Here is a 20,267-nt window from a genome sequence, read left to right as displayed (position 1 = left end):
GCTATGCTGCTGTTTTCTCAGCTCTGTTTTGCTGGAATGTCGAGGTTGCAGAAATCCAAGTCGTTTTGGTGGAATAATAAAACACCTGAATCCTTTCCATATTAGCCTTTGCCAGTGTCCTATGTTATATATCATCACATCTGGTGGCAAGCGGTGGGAACCAGGACGCTGGTACTGCTAGAAGATGGAGGATACACTACTTGAACTACGCTTGGGAACACTTCGTAAACTGTGCAGGAATCGTGGCCTGAACCCTGAAGGACTGAAGAAAGCAGCAATGGTTGAGCTGTTACTGGAATCAGCTCAGAACCTCAATGAGAACCAGGATATTGTGAGTTTTTTGGCAGAGAGAGTTGATGGAACTGAATGTTTAACACAGAATAATTCAGAACTCCTGCAGGAGGAACAGCCAAGAGGCCTTGCCACTTCTGATATGTATGAAAACCTTTCGCGACTAGTCAGTGACTTGACAATTCGTCAACAAGGAGCATCAGCTCAGAGCCAAACATCGGAACAGCTTTGGGATATTACTAAGCTGTATACATTGTTTCCCATGTTCGATGAAGGTAAGGAGGAGATCGATGCATATCTACAAACATTTGAACTGTTATGTGAAACCCATGCTGTGCCAGTCCTTGAATGACATCGCATCCTTTTGGGAAAACTTACTGGCCGGGCCAGTGAAACATTTAGGTCACTGCCTCTTTCTGAGAGAATTAATTATCCTGAGGTGAAATGAGTCCTTCTAGCTCGTTATACTAAGACACCAGAGATTTATCGGCAGTCCTTCCAGAGTTTAACTAAATTATCACAGGATTCCCACACAGAGTTTGGGATGAAATTAGTCCAGGTCTTTAATCAATGGATTCAGGGTAGTGGGGTACAATCTATGGAGAACTTGAAGGAACTGTTTCTTAAGAAGCAATTTCTAAATACCTGTGCCCCCGACGTAAAACGTTGGGTTCTGGATCGGAATCCTAAGTCTATAAAGGAGGCTACACATTGGGCTGACCAGTTTGTAGAGATTCAAGCACAGATTCCGATAGTCGTTCCATCCTGCCCCAGAGCAAGACCTGCAGAACCCTCAAGAACTGCGGTAAGTGGAGGTCAAAATCATCCTGTCTTCACCTCAAATTCTCCCAGTCAAAAGTTGTGTTTTGGCTGTGGATCGCATGCTCACCTTGTGGCAGCATGTCCTCAAACCACCACAGACAAGAAAGCTGCCAAATATGCTCAGCATGCTAGTGGGAGAAATGTCATGGTCGTTTCCTCAGATATTTCCCCAAACTTCAGTACCACCGTGGAGAGAGAGGATGCCGTGGGGATTAATTGCATTAGTTTGTCAAGTGGTGTATTGACTGGTGCCATGTCTGGAATGGAAAGGTCTGATAAAGTCCACAGGGCAGGATCCAAGGTCTATGTTGGAAACTTGGGAAACTGGGGCAACGAGTGGGAGTTGGGACAGGCGGTTGGCCGCTATGGACCTGTACATCATGTTTGGGTTGCAAGAAGTCCACCCGGGTTTGGTTTTGTAGACTTTGAGAGTCCAGCAGATGCAGAAAGGGCTGTAGCTGGACTGAATGGACAGATCATGTGCGGACGTCGTGTAAAAGTTAAACTGGCACGAACAAAGACCAGAAAAGTGAACTATGAACTCCCACCTAGACTAAGGAGTAATTATGCACATTTAACATGTACCTGTACCCCAGCTTCACCCAATTAAGGGTTCACCTGGGGGTACATGGAAGTATGGGGGGAGGAATGTGATGTATTCTTTTTTATTCTTGCAAAATGTATTTTTTTTCCTGCATAGAGTGCTTGCTGTGATCTGCATGTTGTCTTGTGTTGATTTTAGCTTGCTGGGGTGAGGTGGAGTGTCTATTGTTCTACTGTCTGCTAGCAGACTTGTCCTTATCTGCTCATGTTTACCAATAGACAATGGTCTGACTCCTTTCTGCTGGACCACACAGCTCCTGGAGGAGGGGATTATCTGTATCTACTGAATAGTCTGGGAGCAAGGTGGCCACAGGTAGACATGATCCTGGATCTGCAATATAAGGTCAGGTACTTGGGGCTGTTGGAGTGAGTCAGTGATGGAAACAGCAAGCTGTGGCACTTGTTCTCTAAACCCTTGGAACCAGTAGTTATGGGATTGAAGAAGCTTCCTGAAGCATTGCATTGCCTGCATATGGAATACTGGACTAATTGCCTGGACTTTCTCCTTGGACTTCTTGTAACATATGGAGTTATCTGTGGACACTACATATGCCTGTAGTTCTGCTTATGCTGCTGTTTTCTCAGCTCTGTTTTGCTGGAATGTCGAGGTTGCAGAAATCCAAGTCGTTTTGGTGGAATAATAAAACACCTGAATCCTTTCCATATTAGCCTTTGCCAGTGTCCTATGTTATATATCATCACACCTGCCCTAATAACAAACAAGCTCTAACCAACCCTCAACCAATACGTAACACACCTAAACGCCAACATTGCCCATACTTACTGGGGGCAAGGAAGGTACAATGCACACTCTTAAAATCTTAAAATACTAACCGTTTTTGTGCTGAAAAGTGGACCAATTCCATAAAGCTAATACGCTAGTGATCCCTACTTACTAAGGACACACCAGAGTATATACATGTCCCAATAAAGTGCACAGGTGCTCTGTGCAAGTGCAATATGTGTGACAACACAATATGTCGTACTTACAAAGACCAACCCCTAATAAATATCAATCCTAGACATGTGATAGTGACACAATCAGTGATAATGTGAGATATCACAATAAATAAATATACTCACACAAGACTCTAAAAAGTGTATGAATCAATCAATTGAGGTGTGTTAAGTGGCGGTCAAAAGGACTACCATCTATACATATATATAAAAGTATATTCTAATCCCATGGTTCCAGTGGATATTCTCACAACAATAGCCAGCGAATGACAGAAAGATAAAGCATTAGTTGGTACAAGCAACATACAGAATTACCACCGTAAAATTCATAAGTTACGTCCCTCTGCCCTATTGTGGCAAGAAACAAGCAAAACTCGAGTCCTCATTGAGTCCCATCCAGTGGCATAGCTAAGGAGCTTTGGGCCCCGATGCAAGTTTTACATGGGGCCCCCCAAGCACTCTATACATATATACTTTCCATATTAGCCTTTGCCAGTGTCCTATGTTATATATCATCACACCTGCCCTAATAACAAACAAGCTCTAACCAACCCTCAACCAATACGTAACACACCTAAACGCCAACATTGCCCATACTTACTGGGGGCAAGGAAGGTACAATGCACACTCTTAAAATCTTAAAATACTAACCGTTTTTGTGCTGAAAAGTGGACCAATTCCATAAAGCACTCTATACATACACAATTGATACGGCACACCAAAACCTGCCAATGGCAACTACAGTGTCAGAGGTGCAAGAAGGGGATGGGGAACAGCTTGTTAATGATTACCACTATTCAAAGTATCTATAGAAGTGATTATTATGAGCACAGTACCAATAGAGAGCTAATACTGTAGTTAAGGGAGGGCCCCTCAGGGCCCCTCTGGCCCAAGGGCCCCGATGCGGTCGCTACCTCTGCTCCCCCTATTGCTACGCCCCTGGTCCCATCGGACTCCTGGTTTGCATCCTATAGATCCAGCGCAATTCAGCCCTTAATAATTTATTCACGATGTCACCACCCCTCATATTCATCCTGATTGTCTCCAAACCACAGAATAGCCAATCAGCAAGAGAGCCACCATGTACATTAAGAGCATGTGTGGCCAATGTTGTTAGAGTTTTGCCTCACTCTCTATCCCTTGCGGCTAGCCTCACCACTGAACAGTGTTTTTGAAGTCGAATTTTTAAGGCATTTTTCGTTTGCCCTATATATTGCCAGCCACATGGACACTGTAGCATATATACTACTGCACGAGTTTTACAGTTAATAAAGTTATTGATATAGAAACTTTTCCCAGTGTGCCGATTGACCACTCTCTTGGTCCTCCTCATATTGTTACATATATTGCACATTCCGCAAGGATAACTACCTTTAATTGTGACATCAGTAGTCGCCCTCTCATAGTGGCTGTGGCACAGCATATTTTTCAATGTCGGTGCCCTTTGTGCTGTCAGGCTTGGATGATCTGTAAGAAATGGGCTAATATCATTATCCATTTTCAAGATGTTCCAATATCTTCCAATAATCTGATGTAATTCCTGCCATTCCGTATTATAAGGTGTTATTAGTCTAATCTTTCCATCTCTATTCCTTTTCTTAGGTTGTAGTAATGCTGTACGTGGGGTGGCTCTGGCTCTTCTAATGGCTCTTTCAATATGTTTTCTGGGGTAACCCCTCACTCTAAACCTCTTTCTCAAGTCTGTTGCTACCAATTCAAAATCTCCATTATCCGAACAGTTTCTGCGTAATCGCACATACCGTTGGTATGTTACGTTTAACTGATTCCATGTGATGTGATTGATATTGTAATAGACTATTGACGGCAGTAGACTTGCGAAAAACAGTGGTGGAGAGCTTCCCACTCAAATTCTTTCTGATTCTGAGGTCCAAAAGTTCTACCTCTTTGTCACTGATATTGTACGTCAAAAAAATCCCAAGGTCGTTCTGGTTAAGTGTCTCAAAAAATGAGACACATTTCTCCTGGGGTCCTTGCCAAATGATGAACAAATCATCGATAAATCTGAACCACCCCAAAATATAGGAGTGGAACGTCTCCATCGAATCCGACCATACACACTCGTGCTCCCACCAGCCAAGGAACAGGTTGGCAACCGAGGGCGCGCATTTCGCGCCCATGGCCACCCCCCTGACCTGTAGGTAGTAGCGTGAATCAAATATAAAAGCATTGTGTGTGAGCACAAACTCCAACAAAGCGAGTATGAATAATCTCTGAGTCTCTGGAATATTGCCCATCTCCAAAAAGTATTTGGTTGCTCTTATACCATCCTCATGTCTAATGTTGGAGTAGAGAGATTCTATGTCACATGTGACCAACAAGGAATCCTCTGGAATGGTTAAGCAATCGATACGATTAAGTAAATCACCCGTGTCTCGAATATAGGAATCTAGGGACACCACAAATGGCTGGAGGTAGTGATCTATAAATTGGCAGGCCCTTTCGGTCAGGCCACCAATGCCTGAAATTATGGGCCGGCCAGGGGGCTTCTGAAGGTTTTTATGTACTTTAGGTAACATATAGAATGTCGCCATAATTGGTTTCTCTTTCCATAAAAAGCCAAATTCTTTATCAGTAATGACTCCTTCATGTTTTGCAGTGTCCAATATGTCCCTAAGTTGTCTCTGAAACCTTTCCATCGGGTTACTATATAATTTGCGATAAAAATTCGGGTTGTCTAATGAGCCTCTTCCAGGTATAGCTCCAGGGGCCAAATAACAACATTGCCCCCCTTGTCAGCTTCTTTAATAAGTATGTCCTTTCTAGATTTCAGAGATCTAATCGCTTGTCGTTCCTCTCGTGTTAAATTATCTGCAGTTATTCTTTGTCTCTTACCTATCTTACATAGAACTTTGCACACCAATTTGAAGAAGATCTTAACCTCAGTACTAAAATAAGGTAAAAATTTAGAAGGAGGTCTAAAATTTGTGCTACTCACCTGTTCCTCATCTTCATTTAGAAGATCCAAAAGATCCTCAAAGACCTGTTGATCATTAAAGTCCAATCCGTGATCCAGTATATCCTGGTCCCGTGCCAACTGGCAACTGTGCCAACTGGCAGTACAGTTGTTTTTATATTTTGGGATACGTCCTTTAATAATTAATATATTTTTTACTCTACTGGTGCCTACTTGTTTACATTGTGTAGATCATGGATTGCTTTGTTGATTTTGACAGGAGACTGTCTTAATAGTGATTGAATCAACAGTGAAAAAAATGAGCTTTCCATCATTTTTATTTTTTATAATTTTTAAGTTTTGAACTAGCGCATGTCTTTGTTTTGGGCCCAACATTTTCTCGTTTTATTTAACCCTTACAACTTGTATATCCCGCATATCGGGACATGGAGAAATTGCCGGTGCGCTCGCATGTCCTGCTATGCGGGACATAATTTTAGCAGCGGTTTGTGGCGCATCAGGTCAGCCAAAAGCCCCCGATCTCTCTCCCCATAGCTTGTGGGCATGTAAGATTACATGTCCACACAGGTTGTACCCCCCTGCCCGAAACCGGAAGTGCGCGATCAGCGCAACCAGGAAGTGGCAAACGCAATGAAATTTCATTGCATTTGTCTTATAGCATTTTTGCAGAATTCTAGATTTTTCATTAATGATCCCTTGCTGATTATTTATTGCAGATTACAGGCATATTACATTGCAAATTTCTTGCAGATTGCTTGCAAAGTTGCATATCAGAATCAATGGCATCCTATGCAATGGACGTGGAGGAGAGTGTAAATAGGAGCCAGTATTTTATTGCTAATATGCCCAATTGAAATACCAAAGATTGCATTGTGTGTAGGGACAGTAAGACACGGGGTGGCGGGCATAAAACCACCTATTATTGCGAAACTTGCTCACGCAGGCCAGGATTACACCCAGGAAACGGTTTTACAATTTACCCTACTTTGGCTTTCTCCTCTGCTATCAGCCAATAGAAGATGCCACACTGTCCAAATAAGGTATCAAATTAAACGTTATAATGTGTTCCTTAAAATAAGATACACCATGTTACTGTGTTAAAATGGGAGAGAGAGTAAGAGGAAGAGTGCATTTCTGTAGAACAAAACTCCGAGCAGAAATGACTCCCTTTAGGAAAGAACTCAGAGTGGAAAGGGTTAATATTCATTCACTGCAGTGAATTGTATGTGTGTAGGTAACACATGCATGTTAATTATAGATGGTTTAAAAGGGTTAAGGACCCAGGAGACACATGGTGCTCGTTGTTTTAACAATAAAGAAGTTTTAATACTTTGCAAATAGCGCTGTGGATTACATTTTATTATAAGCACTTATTCAGTAATACAAGGATACTGTTATCCATCCATCTGCTGACAGGCCTCACAGGCGGAGGTGTTTGACAAACAATTTTGATGTTTTTATTGAATATTATGTCAGAGTTTTACACTGCTTTAAGTTGAGTGTTGCTTGCAAATGTTCACCAAAGTAATTATTGCATAGAAAATGCTAGTTTACATTTTGAGAAAATTTAAAGAGAAACTAGTAGCCATAATATGCCCCCCACTAAAAATACCACATACAGTATGTAAGTAGATGAATACTTGCTCTACTTACATAACAGATGTATTGCACTGTCCATGATTTGGATTTTAGTGATCTTTCCATTTTAGTAATGATAATCCAGGTCCTGGCAGTGGCCATCTTGTGTGCTCTGGCTAGATTCCTGACCCCCCTCCCCGCATCCCCCTCCTCCTTGCACTGATTCTGAGCACAGCGGAGAGGAATAAATGCAGCAGGCACAGACTCCCCTACTAATGGATCCAAGTACTGCCGTTCCCATTTATTCTCTGCACTACCGCTGGTGGTAGTGCAGAGCATATATAAGGGAACTGCAGCTCCTGGAACCATTATTAGGTGAGTCTGTGTGTGCCACCTTTATCCTTCCCCCAATGTGCAGTGTGGGGAGGAGGGGAAAGGCGGCAGATGTGGCAGGAATGCGGAGAGGGGGACATGACACTGCATAGGAGGAGGGCCGAGCACAGTGACAGGAGACAACCTGTTGCCCCTTTTTCTGCGCCCTAGCAGCCACTGTGACCACCACAGTGAAGGGGAGACTAGGCGGCCAGTCAGAGAGAGGTGAGTGACAAAGGCATCTGCCAATCAGAATGATTCAGCATGCCATGTCACTTTTGCATCTGTGTACGAAGTCAGAGCACGGGGTCATGGGGAGAGAAAACCTATTTGGAAAAAAAAGTAAGATTGATTTTAAACTTTTGAATTGCCTGGTTAGCATCCTTTTTACCCATATAATTTCCTGCAATAGAGAATTGTTTTTTGTATTTTAAGCTTAACAGTTACTGTTTAACAAAAACAGCTTGTATTTTCGTGTTTAGCGGCGGGCCGTGGAAGCGCGGTAATTGAAATCTACGTCCTGGCAGGAATAAGCAGCCACATAGATTTCAATTACTGCGGTGTGGAAGCAGTTAAAGTGGACCTGAACTCAGAACGCCCTCTCTGCTCTAAAAGATACACAACACCAGAATAACTTTTAAACAAAAACATTTCTTGGTTACAGCTGATACAAATCTTAAAATAAATCTGCACACTGTTTCTACTTCCTGATTCATGAAAGCAGACATATTGTTAACAGCCTGTGCTTTCACATGAGCTTATCTGCCATCCCTGCCGTGGCCGTCATGTGACAGAGGGCAGAAATCAAATTACAACTTCTGATTCGACACAAATAAGGGGGAATTAAGCATGCTAAACTCTTTAAATACATTAATGGTGCATTTGTCTATGCTTTCCTTCCGTCCTGTGCAAGAGTTCAGGTCCACTTTAAAGTGAATGGAAACCCGTTTGTAAAAAAAAAAAAAGTCAGATACTCACCTAAGGAGAGGGAGGCTCTGGGTCCCATAGAGCATTCCCTCTCCTCTCCCAATCCCCTCTGTCGCGCTGGCTCCCCCCGTAGCGGTATTCGACCGTTTAGATCAAATACCACTGTTCCCTTGCCGAAGGGAGGCTTCGGAAATGCTTGGGGAGTCCGAGTCTACACTGCGCACGCCCTCTATGACGCACTCGCGCGTGCGCAGTGTGGAGCCGCCTGTCTTCGGGAGGACTCGGCTCCCGAAGACTTCCGAAGTCCCCTCGGTGGCGGATGCAAATGGGGGAGCCAGCGCAGCACGGGGGCATCGGGATAGGAGAGGGAAGGCTCATTAGGAACGAGCCTTCCCTCTCCTTAGGTGAGTATCTGCCTTTTTTTTTTTTTTTTTGCAAATTGGGTTCCCATTAGCTTTAACCACCCTGGCGTTCTGATAAGATCGCCAGGGAGGCTGCGGGAGGGTTTTTTTTAAATTAAAAAAAAACTATTTCATGCAGCCAACTGAAAGTTGGCTGCATGAAAGCCCACTAGAGGGCGCTCCGGAGGCGTTCTTCCGATCGCCTCCGGCGCCCAGAATAAACAAGGAAGGCCGCAATGAGTGGCCTTCCTTGTTTTGCTTACACCGTCGCCATAGCGACGAGCGGAGTGACGTCATGGACGTCAGCCGACGTCCTGACGTCAGACGCCTCCGATCCAGCCCTTAGCGCTGGCCGGAACTTTTTGTTCCGGCTACGCTGGGCTCAGGTGGCTGGGGGGACCCTCTTTCGCCGCTGCTCGCGGCGGATCGCCGCAGAGCGGCGGCGATCGGGCAGCACACGCGGCTGGCAAAGTGCCGGCTGCGTGTGCTGCTCTTTATTTGGTGCAAATCGGCCCAGCAGGGCCTGAGCGGCAGCCTCCGGCGGTGATGGACGAGCTGAGCTCGTCCATACCGCCCGGCTGGTTAAGAAAGGCACAGCCACAGCAGGGAGTCCCATTAGCAACTTCTATGGTATATCTTCTAAACAGAATAAGATCTGATCATATCTATGCACTTTATAAATGATCTTACCTTATCTGTATGTATGGATCACTATTGGGGAGTTCAAATGACTGAATTTAACACCACATGCTCCAGATTTTCCATTTATCATCAGCATTCTCTTTTTTTTACATTACCTTACAGAATCAATTGAGGATCCATTCTCACAGGTGAGAAGTGCATCATGTAGTCCACATGCCCTTTAAGGCAAGCAGGTAGGGACTTGGGAATGAGTCATTTTGTCTATTTATTCTAAATTGGTTGTGGGCAGATATCTGAAGCCCTTCTCAAGTTAATTAACCACATAACGACTGCCTACAGCCGATGGGCGGCAGCAAAGGCTGGGCCTAAACGACCGCAATACGGCCATCGGCGGCGGGTCGTTACGTGGCTGCTGGCTGGGGATCGCGTGCTGTTATGCGCGCGCATCCTCCGGCAATAGGCTCCGCCCACCCGCAACGTCAACCCGCCGGCATAGGAAGCGTATAATACGCTTTGTAATGTATACAAAGCGTATTATACAGGCTGCCTCCTGCCCTGGTGGTCCCAGTGATCGAGGGACCACCAAGGCAGGCTGCAGCCGTCACTGTCTGCACCTAAGCACACTGATCTACCCCCCCCCCCCTGCCCTCTGATCGCCCACAGCACTCCTCAGACCCCCCCCCCCCCTTGCCCACCCCCCAGACCCATGTTTGCACCCAATCACCCATCAATCACTCCCTGTCACTATCTGTCTGCGCTATTTTTCTCATTAGGTCCTAATCTGCCCCCTGGGGGCTCCTGATCACCCACACACACACACCCTCAGATCCTTCCCAGACCCGCCCCCCTGTGTACTGTATACATCTATTTTCCCCACTAATCACCTGTCAATCACCCATCAATCACCCCCTGTCACTAACACTGCCCCCTAGGGGCTCTTAATCACCCCCCCACACCCTCAGATTCTCCCCAGACTCCCCCCCCATGTACTGTATACATCTATTCTCCCTACTAATCACCTATCAATCACCCCCTGTCACTAAAACCCATCAGATCAGACCCTAACCTGCCCTTTGTGGGCACCTGATCACCCGCCCGCACCCTCAGATCGCCCGCAGACCGCCCTCAGATCGCCTCCAAAGTGCATTGTTTACATCTGTTCTCCCCTCTAATCACCCACTAATCACCCATCAATCACCCCATCACCACCTGTCACTGCTACCCATCAGATCAGAGCCTAATCTGCCCCTTTCGGGCACCCAATCACCTGCCCACACTCTCAGATTGCCCTCAGACCCCCTTTTCAATTTGCCAGTGCATTGCTTGCATATATTCTCCGCTGTAATCACCTACTGATCACCTATCAATCACCCCGTCACCCCCTGTCACTACCTGTCACTGCTACCCATCAGATCAGACCCTCATCTGCCCCTTTACGGGCACCCAATCACCCGCCCACACCCTCGGATCGCCCTCAGACCCCCTCCCCTTGATCACCTCCCCAGTGCATTGCTTGCATCTATTCCCCCCTCTAATCACACCCTGAGACACCCATCAATCACCTCCTGTCACCCCCTAGCACTCCTATCTATCAGATCAGGCCCTAATCTGCCCCCTGTGGGCTTCTGATCACCCGGCCCACCGCAGTGACAGAATTTTTTTTTCTGATCACTGCTGGTCTTTACAACTTAAATGTCGCTGAGACCAACTGTTATGCCACACAATACGCAACCGCCAATCCAAGAAGCTACCATGCCCAGCCTTTTCGGTGGAAACCACTCCAAGTTTCCGAATGTAACATTTTTTTGGGCCTTCTCCTTAACATGGGTCTAGTCAAAAATAATGTATTGCGGTCTTATTGGTCTACGCACCCAGTACATCACATGCCCATGTTCTCTGCTGCCATGTCCAGGTCACGATTTGAGAACATCCTGCACTTCAGTGCCAATACAACCTGTCATCTAAGAGGCCACCTTGCTTATGACCGGTTCCACAAAATTCGGCCCCTCATAGACCACCTGTCATCAAAATTTGCAGAAGCTTATATCCCTGAACAGGCATTTTGAGGCATTTGGTTTCCAGACTACTCCTCACGGTTTTGGGCCCCTAAAATGCCAGGGCAGTATAGGAACCCCACCAAGTGACCCCATTTTAGAAAGAAGACACCCCAAGGTATTCTGTTAGGAGTATGGTGAGTTCATAGAAGATTTTATTTTTTGTCACAAGTTAGTGGAATATGACACTTTGTGCAAAAAAAAAAAAAAAAAAAAACAATAAAAATCAATTTCTGCTAACTTGTGACAAAAAATAAAATCTTCTATGAACTCACCATACTCCTAACGGAATACCTTCGGGTGTCTTCTTTCTAAAATGGGGTCACTTGTGGGGCTCCTATACTGCCCTGGTATTTTAGGGGCCCTAAATCGTGAGGAGTAGTCTAGAAACCAAATGCCTCAAAATGACCTGTGAAGGGGGGCGTGACTTCCGCTCAACCAGGACGGACGCATAGAGGGAGAGCTCCGTGACCAGCCTATACTCACCGGCACATAGCGATGGTGCATCAAGCCACTCAACCCTCAGACACGGAGGATATGTCATTAGAGGTGGATGGCACTAAGAAGCGGAAGAAGAGGCAGCCCAAACTGCAGAAATTAATGGACTACTTCGCCGAGAAAACAAAGCGCTCCACAAACAAAGATGGCACCCGCGCGCAGCTAAGAGACCCGAGCAACCTGCAAGCGACCACATAACAGGTACTGCTCCTAACACTGGCCCCTTGGAGGATTCCTCCTCCTCCTCAGACCGCTCTCCAGAATCTCGGAGTCTGGCTAAAACAAACAGCGCACCACGCTTGAAGAAGCACAGGCAGGCCCTGCAGAACTCGGAGCAGCACAATCTGATACTATTGCAGCCTCCATTGAGGCGTTCCCGGCCTCAGAACATGCGGCCTTGCAAAGCTGCATCAAGGAGATCTTGCTCTCCTTTAAGTCCTCCCTATTAAGTGACATTGCCCTAATGAACAAAGCACTGCAAGCAGAAATCGCTGAATTGGGAGAGAGAGTGGACACAGTAGAGCGCAGAGCAGCACTAATCTCTACAGAGTATAACAAAATGGTGGCCGTGGCACAATTAAATACAGATGACATACAATGGCTGAAGAATAAAGCTGCGGATATGGAGGACAGATCGCGCAGGAACAACCTCAAATTCAGAGGTATTCCAGAAAGGATCACAGCAAATGATGAAATAAAGATTATATCTTACAACTAACAAAAGCTGCGCTCCCTGCTACTAAAGAGGTAGAATTAGCGATAGACAGAGCTCACAGGCTCCCAAAGCCTAGCTTCCTCCCAGACTCCACTCCCAGGGACGTTATCGTAAGATATGTGTTCTTCCAAACTAAAGATGACTTGATGAAAGTGGCCAGACATCCTAACAAACTTCCAGACCCGTATAGTAACATCCAACTGTTCGCTGACTTATCTCAAGCCACGCTTCAAAAGCGAAGAGAACTACAACAATTCACCAAAGCCCTCAGAGAGCACCAAATCATATATAAATGGGGTTTCCCCACCAAGATACTCTTCAAAATCAATAATAAGCTTTACTCCATTACATCAACAATAGAAGGCACGGCAACGCTAAAAGCCCTGAATATACCTATTCCCCCGTTGCCACAATGACAGGCATACAAATCAACCACCGTGAAGCTTCCAATTGAATGGCGTCAAACAAATCGATGAAGGCTGGTATGGTGTTCCTTTCTATGTGATCAATACTGACTTTCTGAACTGGTTATGTTTTTAAAGCGAAGTCGCACTTTTTTTCTTTGCTCAATGGTTTCTCTTATATTTCTTATACGGTTAATAAGTGAGTTGAGCAAATATTCTTTCCCCCCACCATTGGTGAACCTATGGACAATTGTATCACCACCTAACTACTATTATGATAACCGCAACTTATGCTTATCTTTGCAAACCTTATGTTGGCAAAGTTGCTCGTTTTCTCTTTCTCTTTCTGTTGTTTTATATTATGTAAGTAATGTGTCAAGGAGGTTACTGCATCTCAGGTCAAATTCCGTTACTCCACAAATACAATGGGTGATGTTCTCCCAAAGATGGCAGAAGGAATACCATGTATTACTCCCCTATAGGTACTCTACTCACTGTAGCATATCAACGAGCATAAGCATAGCAACGAAATATAATGACCCTTAACATTGTCTCTATTAACACCAGAGGGATTAACAGTGCATTTAAGAGGAGAGTGATGTGGAAGGAAGTAGAACAAAGACGGGAACATATTGCTTGCGCAAGAAACCCATTTGCTTCAAAAAGATATCCACTATTGCTCAAACCCTATGTTCCCTACTCTGATTCACAGCACCTTCTCCAAAAAAAAGAGGGGTATGCATAGGCTTCCATAGGGATCTTGATATACTGACAGAAAACACAATAATCGACCCACAAGGCCGGTATATTATTTTCATAGGGAAGATAAACCAAATGGAAATCACTTTAGTGAATGTATACTGCCCTAACTCAGCCCAAAAAGCTTTCCTCCAAAAATTATTGAATAAAATTTAAGAAAATTCAAAAAGGTGTGTTACTACTTGGAGGGGACATGAACTCTATAATATCTGAATTAGACTCATCCACCAAAGACCCTAAAACCCCTTCCATACAATCTCTTCTTAACTGTAATGATCTTTTTGATCCGTGGAGGATTTTGAATGGCACGCAAAGGGATTACACATTTTACTCGTCAGTCCATGGCTCGTAATCTAGAATAGATTTCTTTTTGGTGGATAGAAGTTTGCTAAGCAAGTTGTATTCTCAGACATTGGAAATATTCTTTGGTCAGACCACGGCCCAATACAGATAAAAATAGCAGCTTTCCCCCCTAAATCTCCAAGCCGACAATGGAGACTCAATAACTCCTTACTCTCAGACCCAGAAGACATTTCTTATCTAAACAAAGAAATAATTGATTTCTTTAAGATCAACCAAACAGAGGAAACCAATATTTCCATGGTCTGGGCCTCTCATAAAGCGTTTATCAGAGGCCTACTGATCAAGTTAGGCGCATTCAAAAAAAAAAAAAAAGTGGCAGAATACAACGAAATTCTAGACAATATCAAAATATTAGAAAAAAACCATAAGCAAACTTTAAATCATGAAACAGGGAAAAAAACTTTTTTTTCCCTCAGACTTAAAGCAAAGAATCTCCTATCCAAGGAGTTTTACCTATTACTACAAAAAAATAAACTATCTCATTATGCATATTCCAACAAAGCAGGGAAAAAATTAGCCAATGCTATTAAAAGCAAACTTAGCAAAACCAGAATTCCCTCAATCATTCACCCTGTTTCCGGGGAGAGGGTGACGGACCCCACAAACATTGCTTTTAGAGATTTCTATAACCAATTGTATAACCTCCAGAATGACCACCACACTGTCCAACCAGATCCCCTCTCAATCTCAACCTTCCTCGATTCAATTAACCTCCCTACGTTAACAATAGATCAACTAGAGGCTCTAATTAGCCCCTTTTCCGCGGAAGAAATCATCTCTACTATACTACGCCTCCAAAATAATAAGGCCCCAGGTCCAGATGGCCTGACGAATGAGTACCTTAAAACTTTTTACCCCACATTAGTCCCAATTATGCAAAACCTATTTAACAGTTTCACCAACTCAAACCCTATTCTCCCAGAATTTTTATCCGCTAATATCTCTATCATACCAAAACCTGGAAAGAACCCAGAATTAACGGCCAACTATCGTCCAATATCGTTGCTCAATGTGGACATCAAACTCTACTCTAAATTGCTAGCCTCTAGAATAATGAAAATATCCCCATTTATCCTAGCAAACGACCAAGTGGGATTCACTCCAGGCCGCCAAGCGACAGATGGCACCAGAAGGATGATTAACATCATCAAACACATAGAACTCTTCTGGAAGGCCTTCTCTGCTCCTCTCCTTGGATGTGGAGAAGGCCTTCGACAGAGTGCATTGGGGGTTTTTAGAAGCAGTACTCGATAAATTCAGATTTCATGGAAGAATAAAAAATGCCATTCTGTCACTTTACACCTCCCCATCAGCAAAGGTAAATGCAGCAGGTTTTCTATCAAGCAGCTTCAATATAACTAATGGGACCCGACAGGGTTGCCCCCTGTCACCAGTCGTCTTTACATTAATTATGGAAGCAGTAGCGGAGAAACTAAGAAGAAACCCAGCTATCAAAGGAACCACAGTAGGCGCAGATACATTTCTAATAAGCATGTTTGCGGATGATGTCATCCTCTCCCTGGAAGATCCTATTAATTCACTTCAGTCAACTATAGAAGTATTACAGGAATTCTCTGAAGTCTCACTATATAAACTTAATCAATCTAAGTCAATCCTAATGGGGTTAAACTTACCAGCCTTGGTTAAGAAACACATTAGCTCTAAATTTCCATTTTCATGGTCTGAGAGATCAATACAGTATCTGGGAATACAACTTGCTGCAAACTCTCGGAATCTATTCCAACTCCACTATATCCCACTGCTAGCAAAAATTAAAAGCGATTGCACTAGAATAGCTAAAAATATGCTGTCCTGGACGGGCAGAATTGCTGCACTGAAGATGTTTATAATCCCCCAAATACTTTACCTTTTTAGAACAGTACAGATACCAGTGAAGAAAAGTTTTTTTATAGAAATCACAAAGATAATTAATAACTTTATATGGCAAAACCTAGGCTATCTAAAAAGACCCTGACGACACCGAAAAAAAAGGGGGGCATTGGAGCCCCTTGCATATGGGCCTACTATTTAGTAGCCAATTTAGAACCTCTAAAGTTTTGGTGGAATAATAACCAACAAAAAACGTGGGTTAAAATTGAAACCAAAAGCATTGCTAGCCATCCAAGGGAAATACTAACAGCCATGGCCTTAGGCCACAAACCTACGCCCTCAATTTACCCAACTGTCAATGCCATGCTTAAAGCATGGGAACACTACCTGAAGTTCCCTCCTAACACAACCAACTCAACAGCCATAAGAGTTCCTTTTACCCTTCTCTAAGTGTTTAGTCCAGACTTAAACACCTCTCTGTGGAATAAAAAGGGAATCGTGTGGTTAAGTGACATACTTCATGAAGGGAAAATGCACCCATTTGAGCAAATTCAAATACTTTTTGGGCTTCCTTCAAAACATCTGTTCTCATATTACAGAATTAAACACACAGTTTCCTCCTTACCAAAAACCACAGTGTCCATTAATGATCATATTCTGACATTCCTCAATAGCAAAATGGATTATAAAGGTGCCATTTCCCTGTGGTACAACGACCTGTTACCTGATCACAATGAATACCTTAATAAATATTGCAAACATGGAAATTTGCCCTAATAATCTGTTAAAATCTATAAAATTCCTGCTAAAAGTATCAAGATGTAACGCCCATTGGGAGACACTACAAAAAATAATAACCAGTTGGTACCTAACACCAAGGAGAATGGCAGCATTCTCCCCCAACATATCAAATATATGCTGGAACTGTAATAAACATATAGGAACTCTGTATCACATGTTATGGGAATGCACAAAAGTTAAAGCATTCTGGATCAAGGTGGAAAACCTTCTGAAAATGTTAGTCCCTTCAAACTTCCACTTCTCTCCCCAGCTAGCCCTACTATTATACGGCATTTCAGAATTAAATACTCCTCAAAGACCAGTAGTAGCCCATGTCATTATTTCAGCTCTACAACTAATAACCTCCCTCTGGAAATCCCCTGACCCTATCCCAATTAACCAACTGCTTACCACCATGGGAAAAAATCTAAGTCTTGAGAAATGTATACGAAATAGATCATCCACGGGAATAGAGGAATTTAATGTTTCCAGTGAGTGGTTAGCTCAGTTTGCCGAAGCAGATCAGCTAACCACTTAATCGTTGCCGCTATCCTTAGTTCTCTCCAAACAGTACCCTCATTTTAAAAACGTCACCAACAATTATATAGTGCTTTCCTCTCAACATTACTCTACATGTTCATGTGTAATTCTCATCAACTTGACTGAGTGCGTATCTGATTATTGTTGACTAAGATGCTGTTAATAGCTGTGTTATTTGTGTTCTAATGCTACATAACTTTGCATTCTGTTCTACTGTTTTATAATGAAGTACTTTTAAGAAGAACAAAACATTGCTATGCCTGTTCTCCAAGCCCAGAGTGGCCATGTAAATTGGATAAGACAAGGCAGATGACATTTCGTTGTTTGTTCTGTGATTTGTTATTGGAAAAATTCAATAAAGATCTATTGAAATAAAAAAATGACCTGTGAATAGGATGTTGGGCCCCTTAGCGCACCTAGGTTGCAAAAAAGTGTCACACATGTGGTATCGCCGTACTCAGGAGAAGTAGTATAATGATTTTTGCGGTGTATTTTTACACATACCCATGCTGGGTGGGAGAAATCTCTCTGTAAATGGCCAATTGTGAAAAAAATCAAAAAAATCTCATTTCCAGAGATATTTCTCCCACCCAGCATGGGTATGTGTAAAAATACACCCCAAAACACATTATACTACTTCTCCTGAGTACGGTGATGCCACATGTGTGACACTTTTTTGCAGCCTAGGTGCGCTAAGGGGCCCAACGTCCTATTCACAGGTCATTTTGAGGCATTTGGTTTCTAGACTACTCCTCACGGTTTAGGGCCCCTAAAATGCCAGGGCAGTATAGGAACCCCACAAGTGACCCCATTTTAGAAAGAAGACACCCCAAGGTATTCCGGTGTATGGTGAGTTCATAGAAGATTTTATTTTTTGTCACAAGTTAGTGGAAAATGACACTTTGTGAAAAAAAACAATAAAAATCAATTTCCGCAAACTTTTGACAAAAAATAAAATCTTCTATGAACTCATCATACACCTAACTGAATACCTTGGGGTGTATTCTTTCTAAAATTGGATCACTTGTGGGGTTCCTATACTGTCCTGGTATTTTAGGGGCCCAAAACCGTGAGGAGTAGTCTGGAAACCAAATGCCCCAAAATGACTGTTCAGGGGTATAAGCATCTGCAAATTTTGATGACAGGTGTGGTCTATGAAGGGCCGAATTTTGTGGAACCGGTCATAACCACCCAGCATGGGTATGTGTAAAAATACACCCCAAAACACATTATACTACTTCTGAGTACGGCGATACCACATGTGTGACCCCTTTTTGCAGCCTAGGTGCGTTAAGGGGCCCAAAGTCCTATGAGCACCTTTAGGCTTTACAGGGGTGCTTACAATTTAGCACCCCCCAAAATGCCAGGACAGTAAACACACCCCACAAATGCCCCCATTTTGGAAAGTAGACACCCCAAAGTATTCAGAGAGGGGCATGGTGAGTCCGTGGCAGATTTCATTTTTTTTTTGTCACAAGTTAGCAGAAATGGAAACTTTTTTTTTTTTGGTCACAAAGTGTCATTTTCCGCTAACTTGTGACAAAAAATAAATTCTTCTATTAACTCACCATGCCTCTTAGTGGATACTTTGGGATGTGTTCTTTCCACAATGGGGTCATTTGGGGGATATTTATACTATCCTGGAATTTTAGCACCTCATGAAACATGACAGGTGTTCAGAAAAGTCAGAGATGCTTCAAAATGGGAAAATTCACTTTTGGCACCATAGTTTGTAAATGCTATAACTTTTACCCAAACCAATAAATATACACTTATTGGATTTTTTTTTTAATCAAAGACATGTAGCAGAATAAATTTGGACAAAAATGTATATAGAAATTTTACTTTATTTGAAAGATGTCAGCACAGAAAGTTAAAAAAATAATTTTTTTGACAAAATTCATGTCTTTTTTGTTGAATAAAATAAAAACTAAAAATCACAGCAGCAATCAAATAGCACCAAAATAAAGCTGTGTTAGGGACAAGAAAAGGAGGTAAAATTCATTTAGGTGGTAGGTTGTATGACCGAGCAATAAACCGTTAAAGCTGCAGTGGTCTGAATGGAAAAAAATCCTCTGGTCCTTAAGGGGCGAAAAGACTGTGGTCCTTAAGTGGTTAAAGGAGTTATCAGGCGTTTTGAACTAAAATAAATGCTACTTACCTGGGGCTTCCTCCAGCCCCAAGCTCCCAGCATGTCCCTCGCCGCAGCTCTGCCATCAGCCGTTCGCCGCCGCTGCCTCCCGGTCCCCGGCGATGACATCAGGATGACCTCCAGGTCGGCCTGTACTGCGCCTGTGTGAGCGGCGCTGTCAATCACAATCACTGCCACGTGGACCGGAGTGTACTGCACAAGCGCAGAACTACTGTTCCTGCACAGTAAGCTCCGGTCCACGTGACAGTGATTGACAGCGCCACTCGCGCAGGCGCAATACAGGCTGACCTGGAGGTCGTCTTGACGTCATCGTCGGGGACCGGGAGGCAGATGCGACGAATGGCTAATGGCAGAGCTGCGGCGAGGAACATGATGGGAACTTGGGGCTGGACGAAGCCCCAGGTAAGTAGCACTTATTTTAGTTAAAAACGCCTGATAACTCCTTTAAAGCAGAATATAACCCAGCATTTCAACTTTGCTCTAAAACATTATTTACAGCATATTATATGCAACCAGCATTTTTTTTTTACTAGACCAGCATTTCGAAGGGTTACACACAGAGCTTTAAAGTTCCGTGCAGAGACTCTGTGCAGCCGAAGTTTAGATAATGATACATTTAAGTAAACACAATATAACAAGTGAGG

General features: G+C 43.5%; 1 protein-coding gene across 5 annotated transcripts in view; it reads left to right on the top strand.

The window, feature by feature from the left end:
• Positions 1-20,267, top strand: part of LOC137524313 (uncharacterized) — a 182,603-nt gene that overhangs the window by 123,734 nt on the left and 38,602 nt on the right. For 4 of the 5 annotated variants that reach the window (XM_068244032.1, XM_068244030.1, XM_068244031.1 and 1 more), the window contains one exon: positions 9,691-9,716. The exons of the other annotated variant lie outside the window; for it this stretch is intronic. In XM_068244032.1, the coding sequence (XP_068100133.1) occupies positions 9,691-9,716 (26 nt within the window). The remainder of the gene's footprint in view (positions 1-9,690; positions 9,717-20,267) is intronic. 5 annotated transcript variants of the gene reach the window in all.

Source organism: Hyperolius riggenbachi, chromosome 7 (genome assembly GCF_040937935.1).
Source record: "Hyperolius riggenbachi isolate aHypRig1 chromosome 7, aHypRig1.pri, whole genome shotgun sequence".
Classification (NCBI taxonomy): Eukaryota; Metazoa; Chordata; class Amphibia; order Anura; family Hyperoliidae; genus Hyperolius; species Hyperolius riggenbachi.
Note: the sequence above shows the minus strand (reverse complement) of the source record. Positions and strands in the feature narration are given on the sequence as shown.